At 41.9% G+C, this 24701-nt stretch overlaps 1 protein-coding gene across 1 annotated transcript; it reads right to left on the reverse strand.

Moving 5' to 3' along the window:
- Positions 1 to 1081: 1081 nt before the first annotated feature.
- Positions 1082 to 22105, reverse strand: atp6v1ba (ATPase, H+ transporting, lysosomal, V1 subunit B, member a). The gene is made up of 14 exons (XM_087802461.1): positions 21912 to 22105; positions 10894 to 10949; positions 10721 to 10819; positions 9824 to 9917; positions 9255 to 9332; positions 8312 to 8451; positions 6070 to 6171; positions 4189 to 4286; positions 3992 to 4115; positions 2399 to 2549; positions 2095 to 2177; positions 1922 to 2026; positions 1721 to 1850; positions 1082 to 1639 (listed from the first exon to the last, which is right to left on the reverse strand). Exons 1-14 carry the CDS (start codon positions 22015 to 22017, stop codon positions 1497 to 1499), a joined length of 1509 nt encoding a protein of 502 aa, XP_087658587.1. The 5' UTR covers positions 22018 to 22105; the 3' UTR covers positions 1082 to 1496.
- Between the last annotated feature and the right edge of the window lie 2596 nt (positions 22106 to 24701).

A 24701-nucleotide genomic window follows, 5' to 3' on the forward strand; every position in this document is an offset into this window, starting at 1 on the left:
AGGGAGTTCCCTGTGTGCACAAACGAGAAGTCTGGAGGTGAGTTATCAGTGATTTACTGTCACCAGACTATAGACCAGCTCACAGCGCTCATGGCTACAGTGGAAACTTACTGCATGTGTTGTGTTGTTGAATATGTTTGTGTGAGTTTTATTTAAAAGGAAAGCAAACATATACATTTATTTTATTTTTTTTTCATGGCCCGAGGGACGATTCTGACCCAAAGAGTCATTTTCTTCGTGGCCTGTTTGCTCCAAATCAAAGTAGATTCAAGTTCATGTTACCATGGTGACCGATCAAAGTGTCAGTCAACGATTGACAATAACTGAAGTTGAAGGAATGGAACTTGATGGGAAACACATGTTGTCAAATGAAGTTTGGTATCTCTGAGATATGACCTTGAGAGCTAAGATTTTGTCTCGTCTAATGTAGAAAACCCAACTATCCTCACTCGCATATTTCAAATGTTGAAGTCTTCCTCTCTGCTCTGAAATCTCGGCGAACAAGAGGTTACGAGAGCGGAGTTCATTATGACGTAATAATGGCTTCACTCCTCATTCAGTTGTAATCACGCCCGCTTTATTTAAACAACGAGTCCCTCGGAGGTGGTTCAGGGATTGATGACGCGCAGTGACAAACCTCCATGCTTGTCCAATCACAGCAGAGTGGGCGTGGTTATGGTCAACAAGATTTAATCTCCAGAAAAACAGTGTTTTCAGTGGGCGGAGCTTAAGATAACTTTCTAAATGACAATATTTTAGTTAAAAGTTTTGTACAAACACACACTGATGATACAATAGAGTCACACATCTATTTAAGTCACACTTTAATCAATTAACCTTTTAGTTTGTGTATTTTATAGTTTAATGCTAAAGCATTTGTTCTTTGAAATCGTTTATACTGGATTAACTCTCGTTACTAAATCTGCCTCAGAGTAGTTTAAAATGTAACAATTCATTCAGAAACTGTGCTTTTAAAGTCAGTTTGTGTGTGTTTTCCTTGTGTATCGCTCCTGAAGCTTCTACAGGAGGCGCCGTCTTCACCGGTGATCCCTTTGCTCATCAAGACACTCGCAGACACTCGACAGATTCTCATATAATTTAATATTTCCGGACACAAAAGTCACAAAATCATGAAGTTGCACAACAGAGACGTCGTCCGAGGAATGTGTCGTCATTTACGTTATATATATATTTGCAGCACAAATCAACAAAACACAAAATAATGTAAACATCACTGAACTCTTTCCAGGTAAGGAGGGAAGGGGGGGAGGGGGGGCTCTGAAGTTCAGCTCAGTCACATGATCCAGACTGAAGCGGGCCTGAACTCTGGTGGGTTCCAATAATTTAGGGGATCCAGCAATAAGAGACGACGTGGTGGATATGTTCACTTCTTCATGATCAAAGTTACAAGCACAGATTTATTCACACGACGTGGACACAGACACACTACAGTACATCTACAAGGGGGTCGGGAGAGACGGGATCCACGGCGCCCCTCAGTGGCGGGCTCCGGACTCGCGGGGGTAGAACTCTGCCAGGGTGCTCTGAGGAATCCTCTTCAGCATCTCCTTGGGGAAGATTCGGAGCAGCTGCCAGCCGATGTCCAGGGTCTCGTACACGGTCCTGTTGTCGTACGGACCTGAGGACAGAACAGGGGGTGTGAGGTTCTACCGGGTCCACGCCTGGTTCGAGACTACATCCTAAAGATGTTCCGTCTCACCCTGGGCGATGAAGTTCTTCTCAAACTTCTGCAGGAACTCGAGGTAGAGCAGATCGTCGGAGGTCAGAGCTTCTTCTCCCACCACCGCCTTCATGGCCTGGACGTCCTTGCCGATGGCGTAGCAGGCGTACTGGAGGAGGAACCGAAGAGGAACCAGGGTCACCATCGAAGCGCTCGCTCGCCGACCTCGCGTCTACTCACCAGCTGGTTGGACACGTCGGCGTGGTCCTTCCTGGTCATGCCCTCGCCGATGGCCGACTTCATGAGACGGGACAGGGAGGGCAGCACGTTGATGGGGGGGTAGATCTGTGACGGAGGAGGAGATGTGACGCTTGTTGACACTGATGTTGCCTCTGATTTGGTCCCACGATTACCTGTCTGTTGTGCAGCTGCCGGTCCACGTACACCTGCCCCTCCGTGATGTAACCCGTCAGATCAGGGATGGGATGAGTGATGTCTGTCGGTCAGAACCAGTCGGTTAAACAAACTGCTTAAACAAGATCCAGTCTGTGAGCTCCCCCCCCCCCCCGGCGCCGTAATAAGGCCGCATGAGGGGCTCTTCTTAGGCGTTACCACGGCAACTGACGGCATCAAAAAAAAAGAAAAATGTCTGCCCCCGCCGTGACGGTTCAAGCACCCGGACACCATTACGGGCCCGACGACTGCGGTTCTGCTCACCGTCGTTGGGCATGGTGAGGATGGGGATCTGGGTGATGGATCCGTTCCTGCCCTCCACGCGGCCGGCGCGCTCGTAGATGGTGGCCAGGTCGGTGTACATGTAGCCGGGGAAGCCTCGACGACCCGGGACCTCCTCTCGGGCGGCGGACACCTGGAGTGAAGGAGGGCGAGACGATGACGTCACATGAAGATTTTCAGCACGACGTCATGTGATCGACATTTGTTTATGGTGTCGGTTGATGTTATGATTTCTTCAACACAACTAGTAACCTGGTCACTAACTTGTCGACGGCAACTGTAGAGGACGGTCAGGATTTAGATAAATCGACACTGAACGTGGACCAATCACAGCAGAGTGGGCGTGGTTTAAGATTCTCTCTAAGGGGGCGGAGCTTGTGTATATTTTCTAGTAAATCCAAAAAGAAACTAAAATCAGCCTCTTAACAGGTTAAAGATTACAACCAGAAGAATGTTTAGGGTTTTAATCTAATATTGATACACTTATATACTGCAGTATTTATTTTCATGATAGCGTATCAATATTTTACAGCACTATTTAGTTTTTATTTACAATTAACAAATATTTCAAGGCTTCTGGCCACTAGAGGGCAGCAGGCATTACATCCTTCGCAGCTAAAGACAGAATGAAATCCCGCAAGATCCCAACGATGACTGAGGACGAGAGGATACTCCTTTCAGCTTTTAAAGCCAACGCTTTGCCTTTATTTGTTTGTTTTTTTTAAATATGTCCAAAGTACTCGACAATAGCACAAATGTATCCTTGTTGCTACAGTATCACAATATATCGTCAATATATACCTTTACCATCGACCCACAAATCAACAAGTCAAGTCCACCTGCTGTCGCAAAGGTTTTTGGAAGAAAATTCCGTCCTCGTTCCTTTAAACGTCCTGCGTTGATGAATTCAAATTTATTCTCCGATCGGACCGACGGCGTCGTACGCGACGTCGAGACTTTTGGTTTCTCCGAAGAGGCAAACAGCAGGTTGCAAACCGAAGCCACGACACGAGTGCCCAGATACTTGTTCACCCCCCGAGTCGATTGAATCCCGACGACATTCCTGCCTTTCACTCCGACCGAGAGGTTGACGAGCGGCTCGGCACTTGTGATCCGTGGATTCAATGTAAAACTCGACCTTGACTGCGGCGGCGTGCTGACGGGCCAAGGCTACGAGCGGCGGCGGCGGCGCAGGAGAGCGCACGAGCACGGGCGCGTTTACACGCCCGCATTATGCCGGCGGTTTATTGAGAGCCGAGCAGAATGAAAAAGATGATTACGCGGAGATAAAGGAGGAGGACGAGGGCCTGACTCGGCGCCGCTCGCAGAAAGGAGGCCGGCGAGGTGTCGCGAGGGGGAGGGGCCACTTCCTTGTGCCGATAATGAAGTTCAGGTATTCGCCCGGAAAGTGAAGGACACATTGTCAACACTGTCAACACATGAAGACAATTCTTCAGAGAAAAAGCTCCTGAAGCCGAGACAACAACACTCGGTGAAGCACTGAGGTTCTGATCCGTTCTCTTGTCACGAGTCGTTTCTAGAGTTTTTCGAAGGAGGTGAACCTGGTTGACTCACCTCTCTCAGAGCCTCGGCGTAGGAGCTCATGTCGGTCAGGATGACCAGCACGTGCTTCTCGCACTGGTAGGCCAGGTACTCGGCGGTGGTCAGAGCCAGGCGCGGAGTGATGATGCGTTCGATCCTGTGGGTCAGTCAGGTTCGGTCAAGATGTTCAATCATCAGCGAGGAGCGGACGGACGCGTCCCTGGACTTACGTGGGGTCGTTGGCCAGGTTCAGGAAGAGGCACACGTTGTCCATGGAACCGTTCTCCTCGAAGTCGGACTTGAAGAAACGAGCCGTCTCCATGTTGACCTGAGAGAGCAAGAGATGAGCGACGGCAGAAAATACATGTTCAGATGATCTATTTTGGAATGTGAGACACAGAAGCTTCACTCTAAACCAGGGGACCCCAAATGGCCATGTGACTCATCCCTTCTCTGATGGGGGCCCAGGGTCAAATAACCCTTTTTTTTTTTTGACAAACCAGACCTTGATTCTTTCAAACCAGAACTTCTTCGAAGGGCAACAAAAAACGCAGGCAGGTGGAGAATATAACAACAAAAACATACAGCCTAGCATCTTGAAAAAATGATTTACCCCCTAAAGATTTTTGGTCACACACTGTATTTGGATAAATAAAATCAAAATGCGTTGTTCAAGGGGCTAAATGTGGAGGCGGGCTGTATACAGCCTACAGTTTGGGGACCACCCGTCTAAAGGGTTGTACTTGAACTTAATCTCAGTTAACGAAAATCTACACCTCATTGAAAAGCATTGAAAAAAAATGAGCCACAAGAAGTCGTGAACAAACGTTACATTAACCAATATTTTACAACGTTGCGATGAAGCCCTTAACACCCACTTAGGAACTGATGAACTTTGGGGTACAGTTCAAAAATAAAATAACTAGAGGATAAAGACGAGCAGCAATGCTATTAATGCTAAGCTAACAACAAAAATGTCGTGCTGTGAAGTTGACAACATACTGTTATCAATGTACATCAACAAATAACTACTATAACTTCTCATAACTCATTGTGTTTTCTTGTATCCAGAAACACGTATATTGTCGCTGAACGTTAAGATTGATCTGCTGACACCACAGTCGGATGACATGTGTGATTTAAATCAAACAAAGCGCACGTCTACATCTGCTGAACAACATCATCTATAAGTGGATCCAAGTCAAGAAAACCCTGAGGGTCTCTCACGCTTTTTTCCTCCTCAGCTCCGGAGCGACAGGAGCCACATCAAGATGCAGAGAGGGCAGACTTAAAATGTTTTCAGGGGTCGGCGAGTTCACATTTACATCTGATTAAGAGTTTACACGGAGGACGTCGTTGTTGCTCCCGTATGGAAGTGGGAGACAAAGTTGAAGGTGTTTTCTTTTCTTACAAAGTGGAATAAAAAAGGGCTCTCGGCTCAGAGAAGCCGTGGATGTGACGAACAATGGCATCGAAGACGTTTGTGCACCTCACACACACACACACACACACACACACAAGCATGACTCGAGTCAAGGAAGAGAGTAACACTAAAAAGACTCAATCTTACTTTAAGCTCCATTTAAAGAATTAAAGAATAAAGACAAAAATCAAAGCAGGAATAACGACTTAAAGCGAGCGCCGACGTTCCCGTGACTTCTGTCCTCGTCGCGAGATGCATAATGAAGAATTGATTTGTAGAAATTCTTCCCGACCCGACGCCTCAATCCCCCACAATGGGGTGTGAATGGGTGCAGAAGGCGGGAGGCAGGGAGGCGTTTAAGAGGTGTGCGTGTTTGTGTGCGAGGAGGTCACGGCGCAACAATCGAGGCGTCGCGGCGGACAGGAGGCGCAGCTGAGGAGGTGGAGAATTTGATACAGCGGGCGCGACGGTGTTAAGAGTCTGTTGAATTAGTAACGTGTCTACTTGCTCGCAGGTTCACCGGAAACAATGAGGACTTAAAGGTTAAATCACCTGCTGAAAAACAAGACGGCACGGGGCGGGGGAGAGACCCGGGGTGTCACGGCAGGGTTAAGAGGGGGATTAGCGACACAGATGTGAGCGGATAGAAGCGAGCGGAGGCGAAGAGAAACAAAACACTGCCGCTTACCCCCATGGCTGCGAAGACGATGGCGAAGTTGTCGGAGCTGTAGTCCATCACGTCCTTGGACTTCTGCACCAGGCCGGCCTGCCGACAGATCTGGGCTGCGATCTGAGGGACACAAGAGGACGACGTGAATTTGACGCACAGATGTATTCGATGAGTCGGCATTAAAACATCGAAATGAGACGTCCACCAACCTGGTGATTCAATACGAAACAATACAATATATTGCAATATCGTGTTTTGTAATGTTCTGGTACTTGACTCTCAGACCACATGACTCTTCGTCGTAACTGTTTTCATTTGTTTCAAAACCAAAATATGTACAAATAACTTTAACCTTTGTGCCTCCTCTGGGTCAAAGGTGAATGACCTCCCTGGCTTCCATAAATACAAACGCATGTCACTTTAGGGGCTTTGTAGAATATCGTCGCTGGACTCTTTGGAATTTCACGCTTATCACTTAATGTACCAGCGAGTTCTGCTGATCCTGGTCTGACCCCTGCGTGCACCCTCGCTGAGGCACCCGGTCCATGGACGGGGGACACCGCATGAGTGACCTCTGTGACACCCGCTTGATGAAACGGACAGGTTTTTCCACACAGGACGAGTGGGTTGTTGGGGGAAAAAACGGACCTTCATCGTGTCCAGCTCTGGTTCCTCTCACGGTACCAGAATCAATTCGAGTTTGAATAGTCAACGTGAAGCTTAAGCGGCTTGACTGGGTCCGTGTTGTGACTTATTCATTAAGTGGAGCAAAGTTACAAAATAATGTTTAGCTAAAATAAAACATACATTATTCAGAAGTCGCTTTAGCCGACAGTGCCGGGAAGTAAAACGCATCCAGTGGACACCAGGGGGCAGTGTGTTCAACGGTAAGTTTTTGACATTTTTGACGTATTTGCAACGAACTGTGTGACTGAAAACCATCATGTATGACGGAAGATTGATTGATAATGTTCATGTTAATCTCAGACACATCTCATATTCTTCAGACTCATGTATGCAACACATTTTTAGAACCCTGGAATCTGTATAAAGGTTCAGACTTGTATTAAACATTTATAAAGAATTGAAAAGAAATAGATTTAAACTGTGTTAAAGAAGGCTTCTATTAAAAAGCGAATAAACTCAACCAAACTGATGTCAAGGTGCTACAGAAACTATTTGCGCAGGAGAGAAAATCATAAAAGGAGGGTCAACGTTTTCTTCCCAATTCCGACTTGAAAGCTGGAGAGAAAACCAACATCACGTGAAGCCTTTTGTTTTCTCATAGACAAAAGTCACTCCTTTGTCGTCAGTCAACGATACAGTCATACATTTAGTTGAACGTAAAAACACAATTTCTCTACTAACATGACCTGATATTCGAGTTCAGCCTCCATTGATGCAGGATTCGGCATCGTTGAGAAACACAAAGGAGGAAACAGACGCAGGAAGACGGCGTGAAAGCTCCACCGTCACAATGAACTTCAACTATAGGTGTCTTTAGAAGAGGTATTCTGTGCTCGATGATTAAATGAAGCCTTTTTTTCCAAAGATGTTCACGTGCTTAAGATCCTCTTCTCTGTATGCACTTGTATTGTGGCAGGACTTGAAAGAGGAAGAATGCTTCAAATGAAGGAAGTCGATCTGACTCATCGTCGTTCCATGTTTCCATCGTTGCAAAAGAACGACGCAAATATCGTCTTGAGATCGTGGCGTTCGTTTAAAACGAGAAACCTCGAGTCATCTTGGAAACTGGTGCTCAGTGAGAAACCCAACAAGTTGACTGGCGACTAAACCAAAAGATTAAACTTTAAATTATCCTTTGTACAAATTAAACAGCAAGGAGTGTAAAGTGAGTATCTATAGTGACACGGAGGGTCTGTTGGCAAAAGTCTTGAAGTCGTAACTGCTTTCATTCGTTTCCAAAACCAAACTATGCCCGAACATCAGCTTTAAAAGCTGCTGGAGTCGACTGTATCCTCTCGTCCTCAGTCATCGCCGGGATTGAACTATAGCTTTGCCAAGAAGGACATAATGACTGCTGTCATCTAGTGGCCGAAAGTTTAATAGCAACATAAATAAATACTTGCATGTTAATTATGAATTTAAAAAAAGTTGATGTCGATACAGTATCGAGCTTCAAGAAACTGATGAGTCATTAGATTTAGCATCAGTTTACAGAAACGACATATTTCGTCCTGCTGCTTTAAAGAAATAAAACCAGAGCGGAGGTTTGTGCGTCACTGATGGGGCGTCTCACCTCGTTGTGGGGTAACCCTGCAGCGGAGAAGATGGGGATCTTCTGTCCTCTGGCGATGCTGTTCATGCCGTCGATGGCGGAGATGCCGGTCTGGATCATCTCCTCGGGGTAGATACGACACTGAGGGTTGATGGGCTGACCTGAACAGAAGAAAAGAAAAGAAAAAAGATTATTGATTCTACCACTTCTCAGTTTTACATCGTCACTGCAGATCTTCTCTGCTCATGTTGACATGTGAAGAAAAGAAGATGTGAAAAAAGGAAAAGAAGACGCTTGATCACTTTCTAAGTCCAAAGATCTGTCATTGAGTCCCTGCAGACTTGAGGCCTCGGGGACGTCTCGCTGAGAGGAGTGAAAGGCACTTGACTTCCTCGGAGGTCATGTTATCCTGCAGATGATCAAGATACCTGTGAACCTTCCCTTTGTTCCACACCTGCTGGAGTCGTGTCTCATTTCCCTGATCCTCATTCTTCAATAAATCTTCTAAGTTACTGTCTATTGAGGTGAAGCTTCCACGATACTGAAGCTCTATGTGACCTTTAAATTAAAAGTTAATGTACACGTTACAGACTCCACCTTCTCCACAGATGCACCGATCATTGATTCTACCACGATTCAGTCTTACATGGTCACTGCAGTTCACTGTGATGGTGACGGTCTGCTGCAGGATCAGAACCTTAAATCCTTATTTCTACCCAAGTTTAAATTCTGACCCGTCAATCATACTGCTTGATTAAAAACCCCCACATTCAGGCCTCTGTGTGCGTCTGTGCGTTGAAATGAAAATGTTTTGGACGAGGGGGTCAGTGTGCAGCCTTGGACGTCTCACGAGCATTTAGTGGAACAAGTTCTTTTGTCCCTCAGGGGCTCTCACAAAGGAATAAAAAGGAATAAAAAAAAAAAAGGGGCAGCTTTAGACAGAGGAGAGGTTATCGAGGGGTACCCATGATGTCCAGGTAGTCCTCCGCCAGGACGCTGGGTCCACGGTCAATGGGTTTTCCGGATCCGTTGAACACTCGTCCTGAAAGAGAGGAACGCGTCATTTGATGGATGTACCTGCACTTCGGCTCAAATTCAAGACGTTTAAATGAAATTCCCGACGACACACGGGATCTAATCTGCTCCGTATCACGCTCTAAACCTGCCGAACACGCCTCCGGTGGAGAGTCTGCGCGCGGCGAGTAAAAGCGATCGGGAAATCCACGGATGTGATTAATGATACTTCAGAAACAAAAGGCATGTTTACTTCAGGCCGAGACTCGGATACGAGTGACCTCGCGCTAATCGCACCTAATGACGCTAAAGAATATCCAGGAAAGCGAGGAGGAAAGGTTCGCCCCGGGCTCGCTGCTCATTGAGTGGATGAAGAGCGAGAATTCGTCGAGCACCATTTGCGAATTACCTTCAACTCGCCGGGATGGAATGTTTTCTAACCACGGCGCGGTGAATGGACTGATGAAGGTCTAATTAGCCTCATTAATTTCCATCTCGCGCGACGAGCGTTTGTCTTACCCAGCATGTCCTCAGACACCGGCGTCCTCAGGATGTCGCCTGTGAACTCGCAGGCCGTCTTCTTGGCGTCGATGCCAGATGTTCCCTCAAACACCTGGACGCGACAGAACGAGAGGAACATGAAGAGACATGTTACTGACAGTGAAGAGGGAAACAGTGGTTATAAAATAATAATAAAACCCTCAGGAACAGAATTTTCTTCTACGTTTCTTCATTGAAGTTCAACTAATGTGTTAGTGTGTCTTAAATAGATGTGTGACTCTATTGTATCATCAGTGTGTGTTTGTATAAAACTCTATTTTCATTGAAATATTGACATTAGAAAATTATCTTAGGCCCCGCCCACTGAATACACTTTTTCTGGAGATGACATCTTGTTCACCATAACCACACCCACTCTGCGGTGATTGTTTTGTCACCACATGTCATCAATCCTTGAATTCTCCACCTCCAAGGGACTCGTTTTATAAACAAAGTGGATGTGATTACAGCTGGCTGGAGGAGGAGTGAAGCCATTGTTACATCATATTAGACTCCGCTCTCATAACCTCTCGTTCGCCAAGATTTCAGAGCAACTTTATAGAGTAATAAGTTGAAAACATGGTCATGATGAGGGACTTACTGCATCTTGGAGAAGAAGACATTAATGTTTGAAACATGTGAGTCACAAGAGTTGAGTTTTGACATTAGATGCTCTTTAATGTCTATTTTCTAATTGTGCATGTAAACACAATAATTCAAGATTTAATTTAATCAGTTAAATGTGCAACTGCACTTCTATACGGAACTTTATGTTGAAAAATAAAAGCTTTTTTTTTTCCCCCATCTGGTATTTATACATTTGATGCGGTAAATAACAGTTTTATCTTCTCACTGAACTCGTAACAATGAACACACCTGGACCACGGCTTTGCTGCCGATCACCTCCAGGACCTGACCGCTCCTCTTGGTGCCATCAGGAAGTGTCAGGTGGACGATCTCGGCGTACCTCGGGAACTAGAGAGAAAAAAAGTCTTGACCAGAGCGAACACAGTAACATCCCAGTAGAAGAAGAAGAAGAAAAGTCTCACCTTCACATTGTCCAGAATCACCAGCGGTCCATTCACACCGGACACGGTGGAATAAGCTGAAACACAAGAGATTATGTTTTTACATTCGCTTCAGGACACTCGGATTACCAGAGCAACTGCTCGCATTTCCTCCGGCGGCTGAAAGCCACCAATCGACATGACAAGTGTACACTTGTATACTTAATCACCGGCTGACCTTTTGCTAAAGAGACTTAAGCAGCTTCCTGCACTTCCAGCCCAAATGTCATCGGCAGGCAAATGTCAAGAAACAAATGCATGAAATTTTCTTGTTTATGCACGGCGAGCACAATTACACGGAGCCGAGGTGAGCGACCAGCCTTTCAATAACAGGTGCTAAGTGAGGGGGGTCAGCGGCGAGGACGGCGGGTGGAAATGGCCGACAGCCTTTTATCACATTAAACCATAATAACGGCAGAAGATTCTACTCTAACACTAACTCGCCAAACATAACACGCCGCAGACGGCGGCGCCCGTCGCCCAAGAACGACTTCTGCTCATCCTGTCGACACAGAAGCTGTGGTCGCTTCGTTCTGCAACTGGATCGAGTGAAAAGATAAATATTGCTAAAGATTTTACTGCATCCAAGTAACAAATTATCACATGAAATCAATTCACTTTGACAGATGTAGGTGGAAGACATAAAGTGAAAATAAAACATATAAATCATGATCGTTCTGATTTATAAAAATGTGTAAATTAAAAAATATATTCATCTTTTTTTTTATTTTTATAAACAACAGTTTATTTCTCATCACGTACATATCATTCTAGTATTCTTACCATTCTTTAAAATGTTTTTAATACTACGACCCCCCCCCCCCCATGTAAAATAAATCTAAATAATCTAATTTAAAATTCATAAATACTGCCATCATAAATGTGGACCTACTCATTTTTCAATTGAATACAGTTGCTCTACATTTCAACTTAATGTTTATATATATATATATATATATATATATTTATCACAGCGAATAAAAGACGACAAATTCATGTCAGTATAATTTAAAGGCGACTACTTTTTCTTTTAAACTACTGTTCACTTCAAAAATACAACATTGAAATTTAATTTAATTTATTTATTAACAATTTGATTATAAAGATTGTTTTTTTACACTCAAATAACCCATTTATAAATTCAATTGATCTTTTTTTTTTAGTGTTACTCTGTTGCATCTTTTTTTTTTCTTTTTTAATATACCTGATTCATTTGACAAGTTATTCTAAGTGGCAAACGAAGGTCTGCTGGTTCAGGTCGTGTGATACTCGACCAGACAGACACTTCCTCTCGCCGGCAGCACATCTGCAAAAAACCTGAGGCCACAATGTAAAGCAGCGGGACGGCCCGGGTGTGTGGGGGGGGGGGTAACTGAAGGTGGCGCCATTGTCTGCTCTCTGGTATCCCAACGCCGTCTTTATGTGCGAACCGTCAATCTCTGGGCCCATATCAAAGGTGCGAGGGAATTAGAGCGGACTGGTGCGAGGAGAAAGCACTAAAGCTTAGCAGGGTGCACCCACTATGCCACTAATTAGGCCGGGGCCAACAAAATAATCTGTCAATGTGCTACAGTTTTGCAGCCATTTCCCACACACACACACACACACACACACACCTGCATCTCAGCCTCTATTAGCCAGACAAGCTGTGTGTGTGTGTGTGTGTGTGTGTGTGTGTGTGTGTGTCGAGGCTGAGTGGGAGGAGACGGGAGGAGGGGGGGGGGGCGCTGAGAGAGCAAGAGAAAAGACGGCTCAAGTGTGACAATAAAAACCAAGGGCACCACAGATAGTAAAATTGAATATTCCTCTCCAAAAGCAAATGCATTTTACTCCAAACAGCCTTTATCTCAGTTCTTCCCTCGGAGCCCACCGTGCCAGGTGAATGACTCAAGTTTGCATTTACTTTGGCCACGAGACCTTGTTCTGCCAGGCGCTCCGGGGGGTGTAGGGGTAGCAACAAATGTCGCCCGCCAAATCTCATGCCGCACCGGCTACGATGACACGACTCGACAAAAATGGGAAAACGTGAGGAAGACGTTTGCGGATCATAAACGCTGATGGTACACGAGTAAACCGTGTGCGACAGGTCGACCATCAGGTGAAAGATGCCACTTATTTTCTGGACCCTATATAGATTATTATTTTTTAATAATACTGTATTAATGCTTTTCATTTAAGTGCTGCACTGCTGGATATACATAATTAAACTTGAATTATCATCATTAACATTAAGTTACAGTCAAAAATAACATAGATTTCGTTCTGTCCAGTTTATTTATTTTATTTTTACTACTTTTTTCCTTCTATTTATATTTGTATTATTCAAACGTTTTTATTGATTAGTGTGATCAGTTGCGCTTCAACACAGGGGGTCTTTCTGGGGCCAGTGCACACGTGCCCAAATCTATGAGCCCCCAACAACACCCCCAGTCAGCCAAGTGAACAATTAAATGATCTGGTGATTAATTAAGATAGACTAGTTAATAAATATGGTAGAAACTCGTCTAGAACCCCTGAAATGTTGCGTAAAAAAGGGCAAAGAAAGAAACGATGCACATAATTAATACATTTCACTTCTGAAACATGTGGATTTTGTTTTATTTTTTAGAGTCAATGGGACCAGTATTAGAAGGTTGATCTTCGGGCATCACAGAGAAATCCACAAGAGAAGATTTACGGGGGCAATACAAATATTTCCGTCTCGTAAAATTTGCCTTCATCATACTTGTATGGGAAAAAATACAAGGAGATGAAACGTTCTTATTTAAAATGAGTCGAATTTTTAAATGACTGCGCACAACAATATTCCAACAGGGTCGAATCTCCGTCTTCGGACATTAACGGGAATATTTCAAAAGATACAATGCAACTAATTTCGCGGATGCTTTTAATACGAATTCCAGAAAATGTTCAAGACATTCTTCTATTTTTTTTTTTTTTTTTAATGGTCCAACCTTTCTCGCTTCGAAAAAAAGGCAAATTGTCTGTGTTGGCTATGTTTATAAAAAGCACATAATAGCTACACTTAGCCTACAAATTGCCAGCAGATCTCAAAAGAGATACATATGGCTATTTACTGAGGCCTGATTATAATAATGATGTGGGAAAATTGGGCTCCGTAATTATACAGAAACCTCTTAGAAATCCATAAGTCCACCGCGTCTTAATGGAAGATACGGAAAATGTGACGGCGAAGTGGTGAACGTAATTTGAAGAAAGACGAAGGAACTACTTTCCTTCATTTATCCGGGCAACTGAGACGTCAACACCGAGAGGTGCACACAAACATGCAGCGTTCAACATATTATCTACTCATTCGGTGACGGTCCGGAGGAAAACATTAACTTACGGAGGGATGAGGAGTGTATTGGAACGGTTGGTGGACATGGTTTTACACCGAGAAATAGAGGTGAATATATTATAGTTTTGATTCAACGTTGTTGCCGAACCAGTGCTTTTGAAACTGTGCTTATAGAATGAACACATTGAAAAAAGGATCTTCAATTATTGTTATAATTTAAAAAAAAACATTGGTTGTTTCCATTGTAAAACGCTTCATGTTACGATAGTGTTTTTTGTGGAGAGCGAGAGTACGTGCCGTGAATCACTGACTACGTTTGCATTTGAGACAAAGAAATACAAATAAATCAGGAAATATGACATTGGAATAGTCTGGTTTAAAACAAACATTTCTCCTGCAAAAACATCATGACGGCATAAAGACAAGGTTCATCTTCAAATACTGCGATTTTCTTTTTCATTCTTCTGAAAACTGGACCCGAGGGGACGAAAAAGTAGTATAGTTTTAATTTCTGTCATGAAACGTCACACTCGCGAAAGCACAACACTGGTAGATTTCCTCTGCATGTTAATAGCATAAAATACCGAATATATATTATTAGACATGAATGTGTTTTTACAGAAAAAGACCTTGGAACGCTTATACGGCACATACCGTAAAGAGTTACTCGACAGAATATAAGCAAGAGATTTTTCTTTGTCAAGTTTTTCGAGTGCAAAATTATGGATTTTGCGAGAGGGGAAAAAAACCCATTTAGTGCTCTTAAGTATCTCTTCTGTTGTCATTTACTTGATTGCTCGACGTGTCGAGAAAATCCTCATGAATTAAAAAAATGTTTCGTGTTCAAACAGCAAAAATCTGCTGCGCCCAAGTGGCTCGCGAGCTGATGCGCTGCACTCTCCATGACTGTGCATTAAAAGAAAAGGATTAATTAACGTGGAGAGCACCGGGGAACACAATCACACACGCCTTCAATACTTTTGTGAACGCTGCCTTTGCGATGTCCTCGCATTAGCGGGACGTTTGTCGGACGACGGGGGAAACCGTGTGAGAAACCTTCACGGCTGAAGGTCTCCCTCTCGCGCCGCTGACATTTTGAAACGGCGAGCTTGCCCTCTCGTTTTTGCAGAATTACGACGCCTCAATGGACGATATGTTCATGAAGTGTGAAGTAGCAACATTTCCCATTAGGTTTGGAAAACTTTCTCCACCCCTTTTTTTGCTACTTGAGCTCAAGTGCAGCGGTCCCTTGGCAGAGCATGCAACGGCAGAGCGGGTCACCCTGCAGCCCGTTCAGCTGCCAGAGGCCTTTGTGTACAAAGATGTTAATTGGTCCTAATCCGCCACTAGAAGCTGTTTTGCTAGCCTGACCTCGCACCCTGAAGGACACCTTGGTGTGAAATACTAAAGAGCCCATTCAGGATCCAGAGAAAAGAAGCACAGAGCATTCCAACACAATTCCTATTCCCAGCTTAAAGCAGGGGGGACCGGGAGAGTTGAGGGCGGTGGGTGGGGTCAGCGCCGCATCAGAGTTGGGGGGGTGGATCGGTGGTTGTGAAAATAAACGGGCAACACAATGCACAGACGTGTGTGTGTGTGTGTGTGTGTGCGAGTGAATCACCGTCACGACACACACAAGCTCGACGGCTGACGCTCGCCACGAGATGAAACGGCGATTTCTCTCGTTTCAACTCACAAACAATAGACTTGGTTAAAGCAACAGAGTAAACAGCAGCTCGCCGGTGTTTACTCTGTTGCTGAACGTACATGACATTTGGGGAAATGTAAACAAACGTTTACAAAAGTAGGAACAGTTGAGGTCCCAAGACGTCTTATTTTATCGTCATTCTCTGGTTCGTGTTCAATGTTTTTCTGACCCTTTCAATCTTCTGGAAATTCTAGCACCTTCTCTACAGCTTTTCCTTTCCATTATCGACTGTGTGACAGAACGACTGACGTTGGGAGGAAACATGAGTCTGTGTGGAGTTTGGAGGTTTTTCTGTGCTTGCGTGCGTTAACTCCAGTTTCCTCCCACTGTAAAAAAGTCAAAACGGGGGTAAATTAAGTATTATAAATTGTTTTTAGGTGTTAGAATGTGTACAAGTGGTCGTTTGTCTCGTCGTCCTGTCCAGGGTGTCCCCCAGCCCCTCGGCCCATGAAGCTGGGATAAGTGCCAGACCCTGCAAACCTGATACAGGTACACATGGTAGAAAATAATTATTCTTAAATTGGATTTTGGCTTCATTTAAATGAGGACTTGTTCATTCATGTACTCTATACAACTGCTAAACTATACATGTCCTGTTCACTTGTCATTTTTATTCAAAACAACTTTTATCAGAGACTAAGTGGTCTCTCGTTTATTGCCGGGGTTATGTTCTACAAAGATAAAAGGAGTGAATATATGATCAACATATCAGGTGCCATCCCTTACAACAACCCTTTCAGTAAGGTTGATATGAACAGCACCCATAGTGCTTTGCTTCCTAACCAACCAATCACAGCAGTCGATGATTTTATACATGTAACATGGACATAAGTTACATTTGAGTTGTTCTGATCGATGAGTCGATTTATCGCACCGATATAGGCATTTATGACCTCGTTCTGGTCGGACGAACAAATGACAAAGCTATGCCGATTAATTAAAAAAATAAGTAAAATACATTTATATGTATAGTTTACACATAGATGTAACTTTTAGTTACTTCAAATTAAACAACAACGAATGTGTGGATGAGGTAGACTCGGAGAAAAGGTTGGCTCTCTCTTCATCGCTTCTTCTCAAAAATGAGGCATTCAATGACGTCAGGATTGCTATGGTGTGTTCAAGAGCATTTGGAAATTTTCAACTTAACGGGAAACACTAACAGAAATCACTTCAATGAACAAATAAACACTCAGACATCGTCCGTCCAACCATTTCAATTTGCAAAACCATGTTATTATTTAAGTGATAAATGAAGTTGTTTTTGTTCAATTTAACACTTTTGATTGTCATTTGTTTTCTTTTAAAGGTTGTTTCGTTTTTTTTTAATTAAATAAAATGTTCAGCTTTATTGTTGTTATTTAATAGCTTTGGATTCAATCCGAGGATCGGTGCACCCCTAATTTAAGAACAAAAGAAATCATGAGTTCTGTGGTTGTGTTGAAGACACTTGTTTGTAACGGCAACAATGACAAGGAGCTTTTGTCGATCCCAACGGCAGCTTCTCAGAACATATTTGAACATGCTGTACGTGTGCAAAGAAAACAAGGGAGAACTGTAAACATGCTTAGACGCAGCCGTTTATCTAAAAAAAGTGGAATTTCACAAACATGTATCAGACACTAGTTGTGAAATTAAACTGAATATCTCTATTCAAATGCCATGAAAACATCTGGAGAGTTCAGCAAGTATGTGGTCACATTAAAAAAAAAAGGGGAGGTTGTGTTTTTCTTAAACAGCTCCGGTTCATCGACTCACTTGGTCACCGCCGCTCTACCACCGTGACACGCCACAAACACACGCCACAAACACACACGCCACAAACACACACTCCTCAAAACACTCGCGGTCACGGTCCGCCGACGGACGGTCGTCAAAGGAAACGGCTGCTGCTCGCGCATCACAGCGAAATGGTGTCAGCCGCTTCCGAGTATTTTAGTTTTCTTTCATGAGAAGAATGGCAAACGCCCACGACGGAGGAGAGTTTTGCACCCACCACTGACAAGCTAGCTGCTTAAGCCTAATTAGAATGTGGATTAATAGAAGAGTCGCAAGAATAAGATTGATTTTATAGAAAATTACTTTCCTCGTGACAGATGAGACATTTGTTTATCGTGACTACATTATTACCATTAATTAAATCCTCACAAAGACGTATAGTGCCTTGCTCCGTGTCTTTTCATAGCACTAAATGACAGAAAGCAGTGCTAAAACAAAGGCCAGCCATTTCGTGGGCTAATAGCTTTTGTCGCATTTGACATGAGAGAGACAAAGGCCTCTTGAAAGAAAAGACTTGGTCTGATGAGAAATCGCTTTTTATTTGTTTACGTCCCCGCTGTGTTCGCTGAGTGACTTCTCAATAGCTGCCTTTCTTGACGCCGTGTCACGTCGCTCTGGCGAAGGGAAACGCAGACGTCGTAAGATCTAAGGGTGCGTTGACACCGGCCCGGCCGACCCGGCCGAGGCACCCCGAGTTCGGTGGAAATCCAAACGTACCCCGATAGAAGTTACAAACGTGCCAGAGATACAACTAATCTTGTCATTCATTTTTTTTTAAATGGACAGGCTTTAAAAATAAAATAAAAATCAACCAAGTGTGATTAAGTCAATTATTTTAACTAGAAGAACCAACTTTTATCATGAATCCATGTCTTGATCTTTTATTATATTTTTTAACTGTGTATTGTTAGTGGTTGTTAAAGCGCTTTGGGACCCTGGTCTAGAAAGACTCCCTAGAAATAACAATAATTATAACAGCGTTTTAAATCCATAATACAATAATAATTTTAATGAACATGGATTGAATTCAGTAAATGCTACTTTTGCCATCAAGTTATATTCAAGTCTTCGTTAAACTCATATTTGTTAAATGAATGAGAAGGTAAACATGTGATAATAATAACTATTTCAAAGGAAAATCCAAGACTGCAGTACAAGACTACAGTACAAGCCGAGTCTTCGCCGTCCCTCCTGGAGAATAGCGAACAAACTCCGCTAAGACTATATAGTTAACAAGCAAATGTTCGCGTGGAGACGCCAGGGGCCTCTCCTGGCTGTTACTTTAGATAATGATTTGGCTCTAAATTGCTGCTTCATCACAAGAATGGACTGCTGCTTTTTTCAAAATGTGTTTGATGAAAGAAAAGGGGCGAGCCATTTTGCCACAACAAAATTTTCCGAACAAAGGTGGCTGGATGTGTTTAGGACCCGAGGTTTTATCACAAGAAGCATTCTCCGCGCTCGTCTTTCAGACGGCCCCTGCACCATTAAGTCATTTCTGCTAGTTTGCTAAGAGGCTTTTAGTCTATACTTGCGTCTCTAACACTTGGACAAAAGGAGGAAAAAAAAAAAAAAAAGCCTCGCCATGCCGACTCAACGGTCTGAGACGTGATCATCAGCATGTTTAGAGACGCCGTGGAACACCGTCAACCGCGTGTTGATTCTAATCATCTCATCAGGAAGACGGACACATGACCTCGCCAACAACGGCTTGAAATAATCACGCCTGGACCAGATAGCTTGTGCCTTATGTAGAATGGCAAACAAAGAGACTGTTTTTTTTTCTTTCTTCCTTCAGCAAACAGTCTCACATTGGACTTGATTCGATCTAATCAAAGCGCCGTTGATTGAAAAGAAGTAATCAGAAGCCATTGTTCTCAGTGGATAGTGGACCGTGACATTTACGACCGTCCCCTGAAATTACCTTCAAGAGACGACCGTTTTTCCCGTTGCACGATTTGATTTTTAAATGATTTAATTAAATGATTTCATAGAGAATAAATCAATATTCTTAAAATATGTTGGGTCAGATAAATGTATTATTAGCACTCGTATAATAAAAGTCTGTAATTGAAAAATATATTATAAACAAACATTCACAAATTCAGTTTTATAGTGAAATAAGACTGGTTTTAGCAAGAATGGAGCAAAACTTTATGAATAAGGCGATTTAACGCCAGAAGAATTAATAAAACTGCTTGAAAAGAATGAAAAATAATAATATTATAATACATTCAACACCATTTACTACAGCTACAATTTAAATTTAATAAAAAAAAATGTTTCAACAGTTAATTTTTTTCTGAACACTAAACCTGTTAAGAATGAATACAATTAAATCTAAATTTAAGACCTTTTTTAAAATATATCTGCTCTAGAATATGTTTAATTTCAAAACGCTCTTTTCTAAAAGGAAAGGCTGTTGATACTTTTCACAAAGAGGGTTACATGGATGACAGTTGTGACAAGTTAAATGTAAATGAGCCATTTAATGAAAATAAATGTATGCAAATAGAACCCATTTTCTGTTGACAAACTATCTATGAACATCTCTTTCATATCGGAAGGTCATCCTGCATGACGGGAAAGCTTTATAAGAAAATAACCAGGGAATACATTTCTCAGCTTCCTCAATAAATTTTGGGAAACTGACAAACAGGAACTTAATTTCAATATTAATTTCAATGCGTATCGTGAAAAACACAATTTCATCCAAAGTGAATTGCAAACTTTTTTTCTTTTTTTTATATTTATAAAATGATAAATTAGTGTGATATGAATAAAAAGTGACAGTGGAAGATTTCAACTTTGAGGGTTGGGAATATTCAAGTGTTAAAAAGCTCTATATGTTGAACTGCAAGGATCAGACGAAGAAATTAATATTTTTAATCTAAAAACGTTATGATCAACTCTCATGCAAACATCTATTCACCTTTTTAATACCCAAAAGAAAGAGTGTGAGACTTATAGTAATATTGGGTGAGTAAAATGAACATCAAATAATTTTAATTATTATTTTTTTAATGATTGATTAATGAGATGAAATTAAAAAGGCTCAACACTTGCAACAATGCATTTGTTATAATATGTTTCGGCTCGATTAAAACAGCCCATAATGACCTATGGAAGTGAGACAAACACAATGTGTGCACAAAAAAATATATAAATTACAGATCATCCCTTCGACCAGGACAAATATTTGCCCTGCTAAGCTTCAATGTCTATGGAGAGGAAGAACAGAAGTTCTATGTGGAGACAGAAGAGGAAGAAGAAGGAACGTCACGTGACGCTCATGTGATCCGAGTCACATGAGCGTCATCTTTCAGCCAAAGATGCAAACATCAAAATCACGATACGATTAAACGGTGTCACGATACGGAAGAATACACACGGTTACCCATATAACACGACAATAACACCATCCTCTTCCGAACCTAATATTATTCTTTATTATTGCTTGTATTCGTGGGTTTGGGTTCAGTCAGCTGACCGTCAGCTAGCTGCTAATCCACGACGTTCGCAACATTTACTAGGCGATGCAAAGATAATGTTTGAAACAGTAGTAGCCTTAATATTAATTCATAAACACGAGGAAAACTATAACATAAAAAAACCTGAATCGTGTTCGGGAGCGTGTTTTAAATACGAGTAACGGTGGGACGTGTTAGCGTCTGCTAGCTAGCATGGTAGCTTTAGGGAACACCACACATATGGTCAGATAATAACTGTATTTGAGGAAAAGCGAACATAAATAACGACGTATTGATCTTATATTCCACCAACAACTGATTTTAATTAAATATACGCACAAATAAGACGATTTGTCTGCAGTCGTGATCCGAACCGAGCCAAGTGTGATGCTGCGTTCAATGAACTCATCTCACTGCTCGTCGTTCAAAACGTTAAGAACATAAACACATTTTTTGGTTTATGGTTAATGAGTCATAAATGGAAACAAATATCGTATTCTGTCTGTTTTGTACTTAAATATTTGAGATGATATGCGCTTCGTTTGGATGGCTGAGAGGATGAAGATCATTACACATCCATATTTTAGTTTCAGTATTTCTAGTCTGAGACACACGGTACAGTTTACCGACAAATACATTAACCGTGACTCGATTTAAGCCTAACTAATCGTATGTCCTTGAACGCAGCACAGCAAATCGTTAGCTAGCAGCTACATCCAGGATCCAGGCTACGACCACTTACTGAGTCTGGGTTGGGAGATGTAGTTCCTGGTCACCGCCTGAGTGTGCGTCCTCGCCGCCGCAGCCAGGCCGTTGTCCACCGCCCTGTTTCCTACCAGCGTTGCCATTTTCTCGGGTAAATAGAAGCTAAAGTGTCTCGTTGCGCCGGCGATGCTAACAGCTACTGACAGAGAGATGACAGCGGAGAGCAGGTCACATGACTTAGAGGAACCGGAAGTTAGAGCATTGCAGCGTTCGGAGGGATGCGTCTGCGCATGCGTGGCTCAGTTTGCTCTCCACAAACTCAAATAAAAAAGAGGAATATTTATTCTTATATTTTTAAAAACATACGTTCAAACATTTTCTTGTTAAAAAAAAAGAATGGGTGGACTTTTGAAAATGCATTTTTGTTTCAAAAGTAAATGGTTATTTAGAATTTCTTATTATTCAAAGTGAAATGAGTCAATATTTGTAAGTAAGTAAGTAATTTGTATTTATATAGCGCTTTTTTAGACCAGGGTTAAAAAGCGCTTAAACAATAAAAATAATAATAATAATAATAAAAAGAAAAATAACAAAATATATATAATAAAAAGATCAAGAATTTGATTTGTGAAAGACAACTTGTATTTGACGTGTTAATCAAAGAATAATGATGGCTTCCCTGACACTTGACAAACTTATGATGCCAGATAAAATACAACAAAATATTTTAATGTTTTTATTTAATTTAATTAATCAATTAATATATTTATATATATATCTATATATATAGATATATATCTATATATATATAGATATATATATAGATATATAGATAGATATAAATAGATATATATCTATATATCTATATATAGATATATATAGTCTTATATCATGTTTTTTACTTTGATATCAAAATCATTGCTGATTTAAACATGACATTTTTTTTAACACTTTGGAACTTAATGGCATGGCAAGGCAAGAGAAACGTGACTTTGAAGGGGTTTCAACATGGAGTAAAAGATGCCGAAAGAACGGTTCGTTGCTGATCCTGTCAGATCCTGAGGGATCAATAAAGTTCTACCTGATGACATCAGTGAAGGATCTCAATCTATGATCTGATCAACAGATCACGTGCAGCTAAATACTGATTTGAACTGTTACAGGCTCACGTGACCACCACCACTCTTGAAACGTGTTCGATAGTTTAATCAAATAAATGTTTATAAACAATGTGTATTTCAATTAAGTTGTAAAGGTGGATATAAGTGTATCTTATTTTGAAGAAAGTTTTTTTCTAAATTCATGTTCATTTATTCGACGCCACATGAGTTAAAAGTTTGACGATGATACAAGTGAAGCAGTTTATTTGTTGTAGAAGAAGAAGAAGCATTGGATTCAAAATCAACGAATAGAGCAAAAAAAGAAAGAAGAAAAAGTAATTATTTGTGGACAATAGAAAAATAAATTAAATGTTTAAAAATATGTCTAAATCATTATTGAGTTATTATAAAAATGAAGTTTTTAGAATATATATTAAAAATAAATGACTCGACTGTAGATACTGGGTCGTTAATAAACAGGGGTGCTCTGGAACCAAATGCTTAAATTGACAAACACTCAAAATGAAAGAAAAGCACTTTTGATCATTTAATTATTTCCTGTGTTCAGTGCATCAGCTGATGTTTGGTATTCATGACTCGCTCGTCACAACAAGTCACAACAGTCTGCTTTGCGTCTATTCTTTCCACTCGAACATCAGTGGCTGCAGCCTGAAGCTGCCAGATCTTTTCATGATGTCGCCCGTTTTTATTCCAGAGCCGCCGAATTACCTGCTGGAACAATAAATATCGCGCACAAAGAATCTCATTCCTGCTCTCTCACACAAACACGCTCGGCAGCACAGTGTCCCGGTGAGCCAGGGCTGGTGACTGACAGCTGGAATGACATGATTGCCCACATTTTCCCCTTAAAAGTCCTGGTTCTGCAGCTCGGTCTCTCTGGGACGTCGATCCATTCTCGTTTAACACAACACGCTCGGCGTGCTGGCTGGTAAACGAGAGCTGGAGGGTGTTTTTTTTTTTTTTTTTTTTAGTGGAGCACCAACACACACCCACGGTGACACACGGAGGCTGAAGTGGCGGCAGCGGCGGGTGGAGGCCGACGACTCTCCTGAGAGCTCGAGCAAACCTTCCAAACGTTCCAGGACGCGCTGGAAAAATAGCGGATTAATGCAAGTGAAGCACCGGCGCCCACAGCAGCGGCTCCCCCTCCATCCTCGAGGGTGAGCTTGAAGGCACGAGGTTTGTCACAAAACACCTTTGAGCAAAAAAAATAAAATAAATAAACGTGTTTTTGCATCAGCATGACGCGCTGTTGGAGGAAAAAGGTCCAGTCAGGACGGTCCTGAAATGTTGGATCGAGTATAAAACTCCAAAAAAAAACAATAAAAATAAGTTTGTTCATGATGTGCGTCGCTGCTTGAGATTGATCTTTTTATCCATTTCCTTTTATATTATTATTATAAACTTGCAAGATACGTTTTTAAAGTTAAGTCCAATCGTAAATCACCTTCTAAATATGAGAAACTACATCAAAATGTTTGTTGAAATCCATACTAACGGCTTTTGACATTTACTTTAACCTTTTTATACCGTAAAAAAATATATAAATAAGGATATTTATACACAATAAGGGTGATAATAAATTACAATAAACTTTAGTACGAGTGGAAGAATTTAAGAGAAAATGGAAACTGTTTCCAGGACCTTGATTCTACAAACTAATTCATTATTGACAACAACAAAAAAATCGGAATAAAGACAAGTAA

The sequence above is a fragment of the Callionymus lyra genome, chromosome 11, assembly GCF_982586985.1.
Source record: "Callionymus lyra chromosome 11, fCalLyr1.hap1.1, whole genome shotgun sequence".
Lineage (NCBI taxonomy): Eukaryota > Metazoa > Chordata > Actinopteri > Syngnathiformes > Callionymidae > Callionymus > Callionymus lyra.

Coding starts and splice junctions, on each gene's coding strand:
- atp6v1ba (XM_087802461.1), bottom strand. CDS start 22,017: ATGGCAACGCTGGTAGGAAACAGGGCGGTGGACAACGGCCTGGCTGCG. Junction 2,178..2,398: donor CCTCACCATGCCCAACGACG/GTGAGCAGAACC, acceptor TCTGACCGACAG/ACATCACTCATCCCATCCCT. Junction 1,851..1,921: donor CCGACGTGTCCAACCAGCTG/GTGAGTAGACGC, acceptor TTCCTCCTCCAG/TACGCCTGCTACGCCATCGG.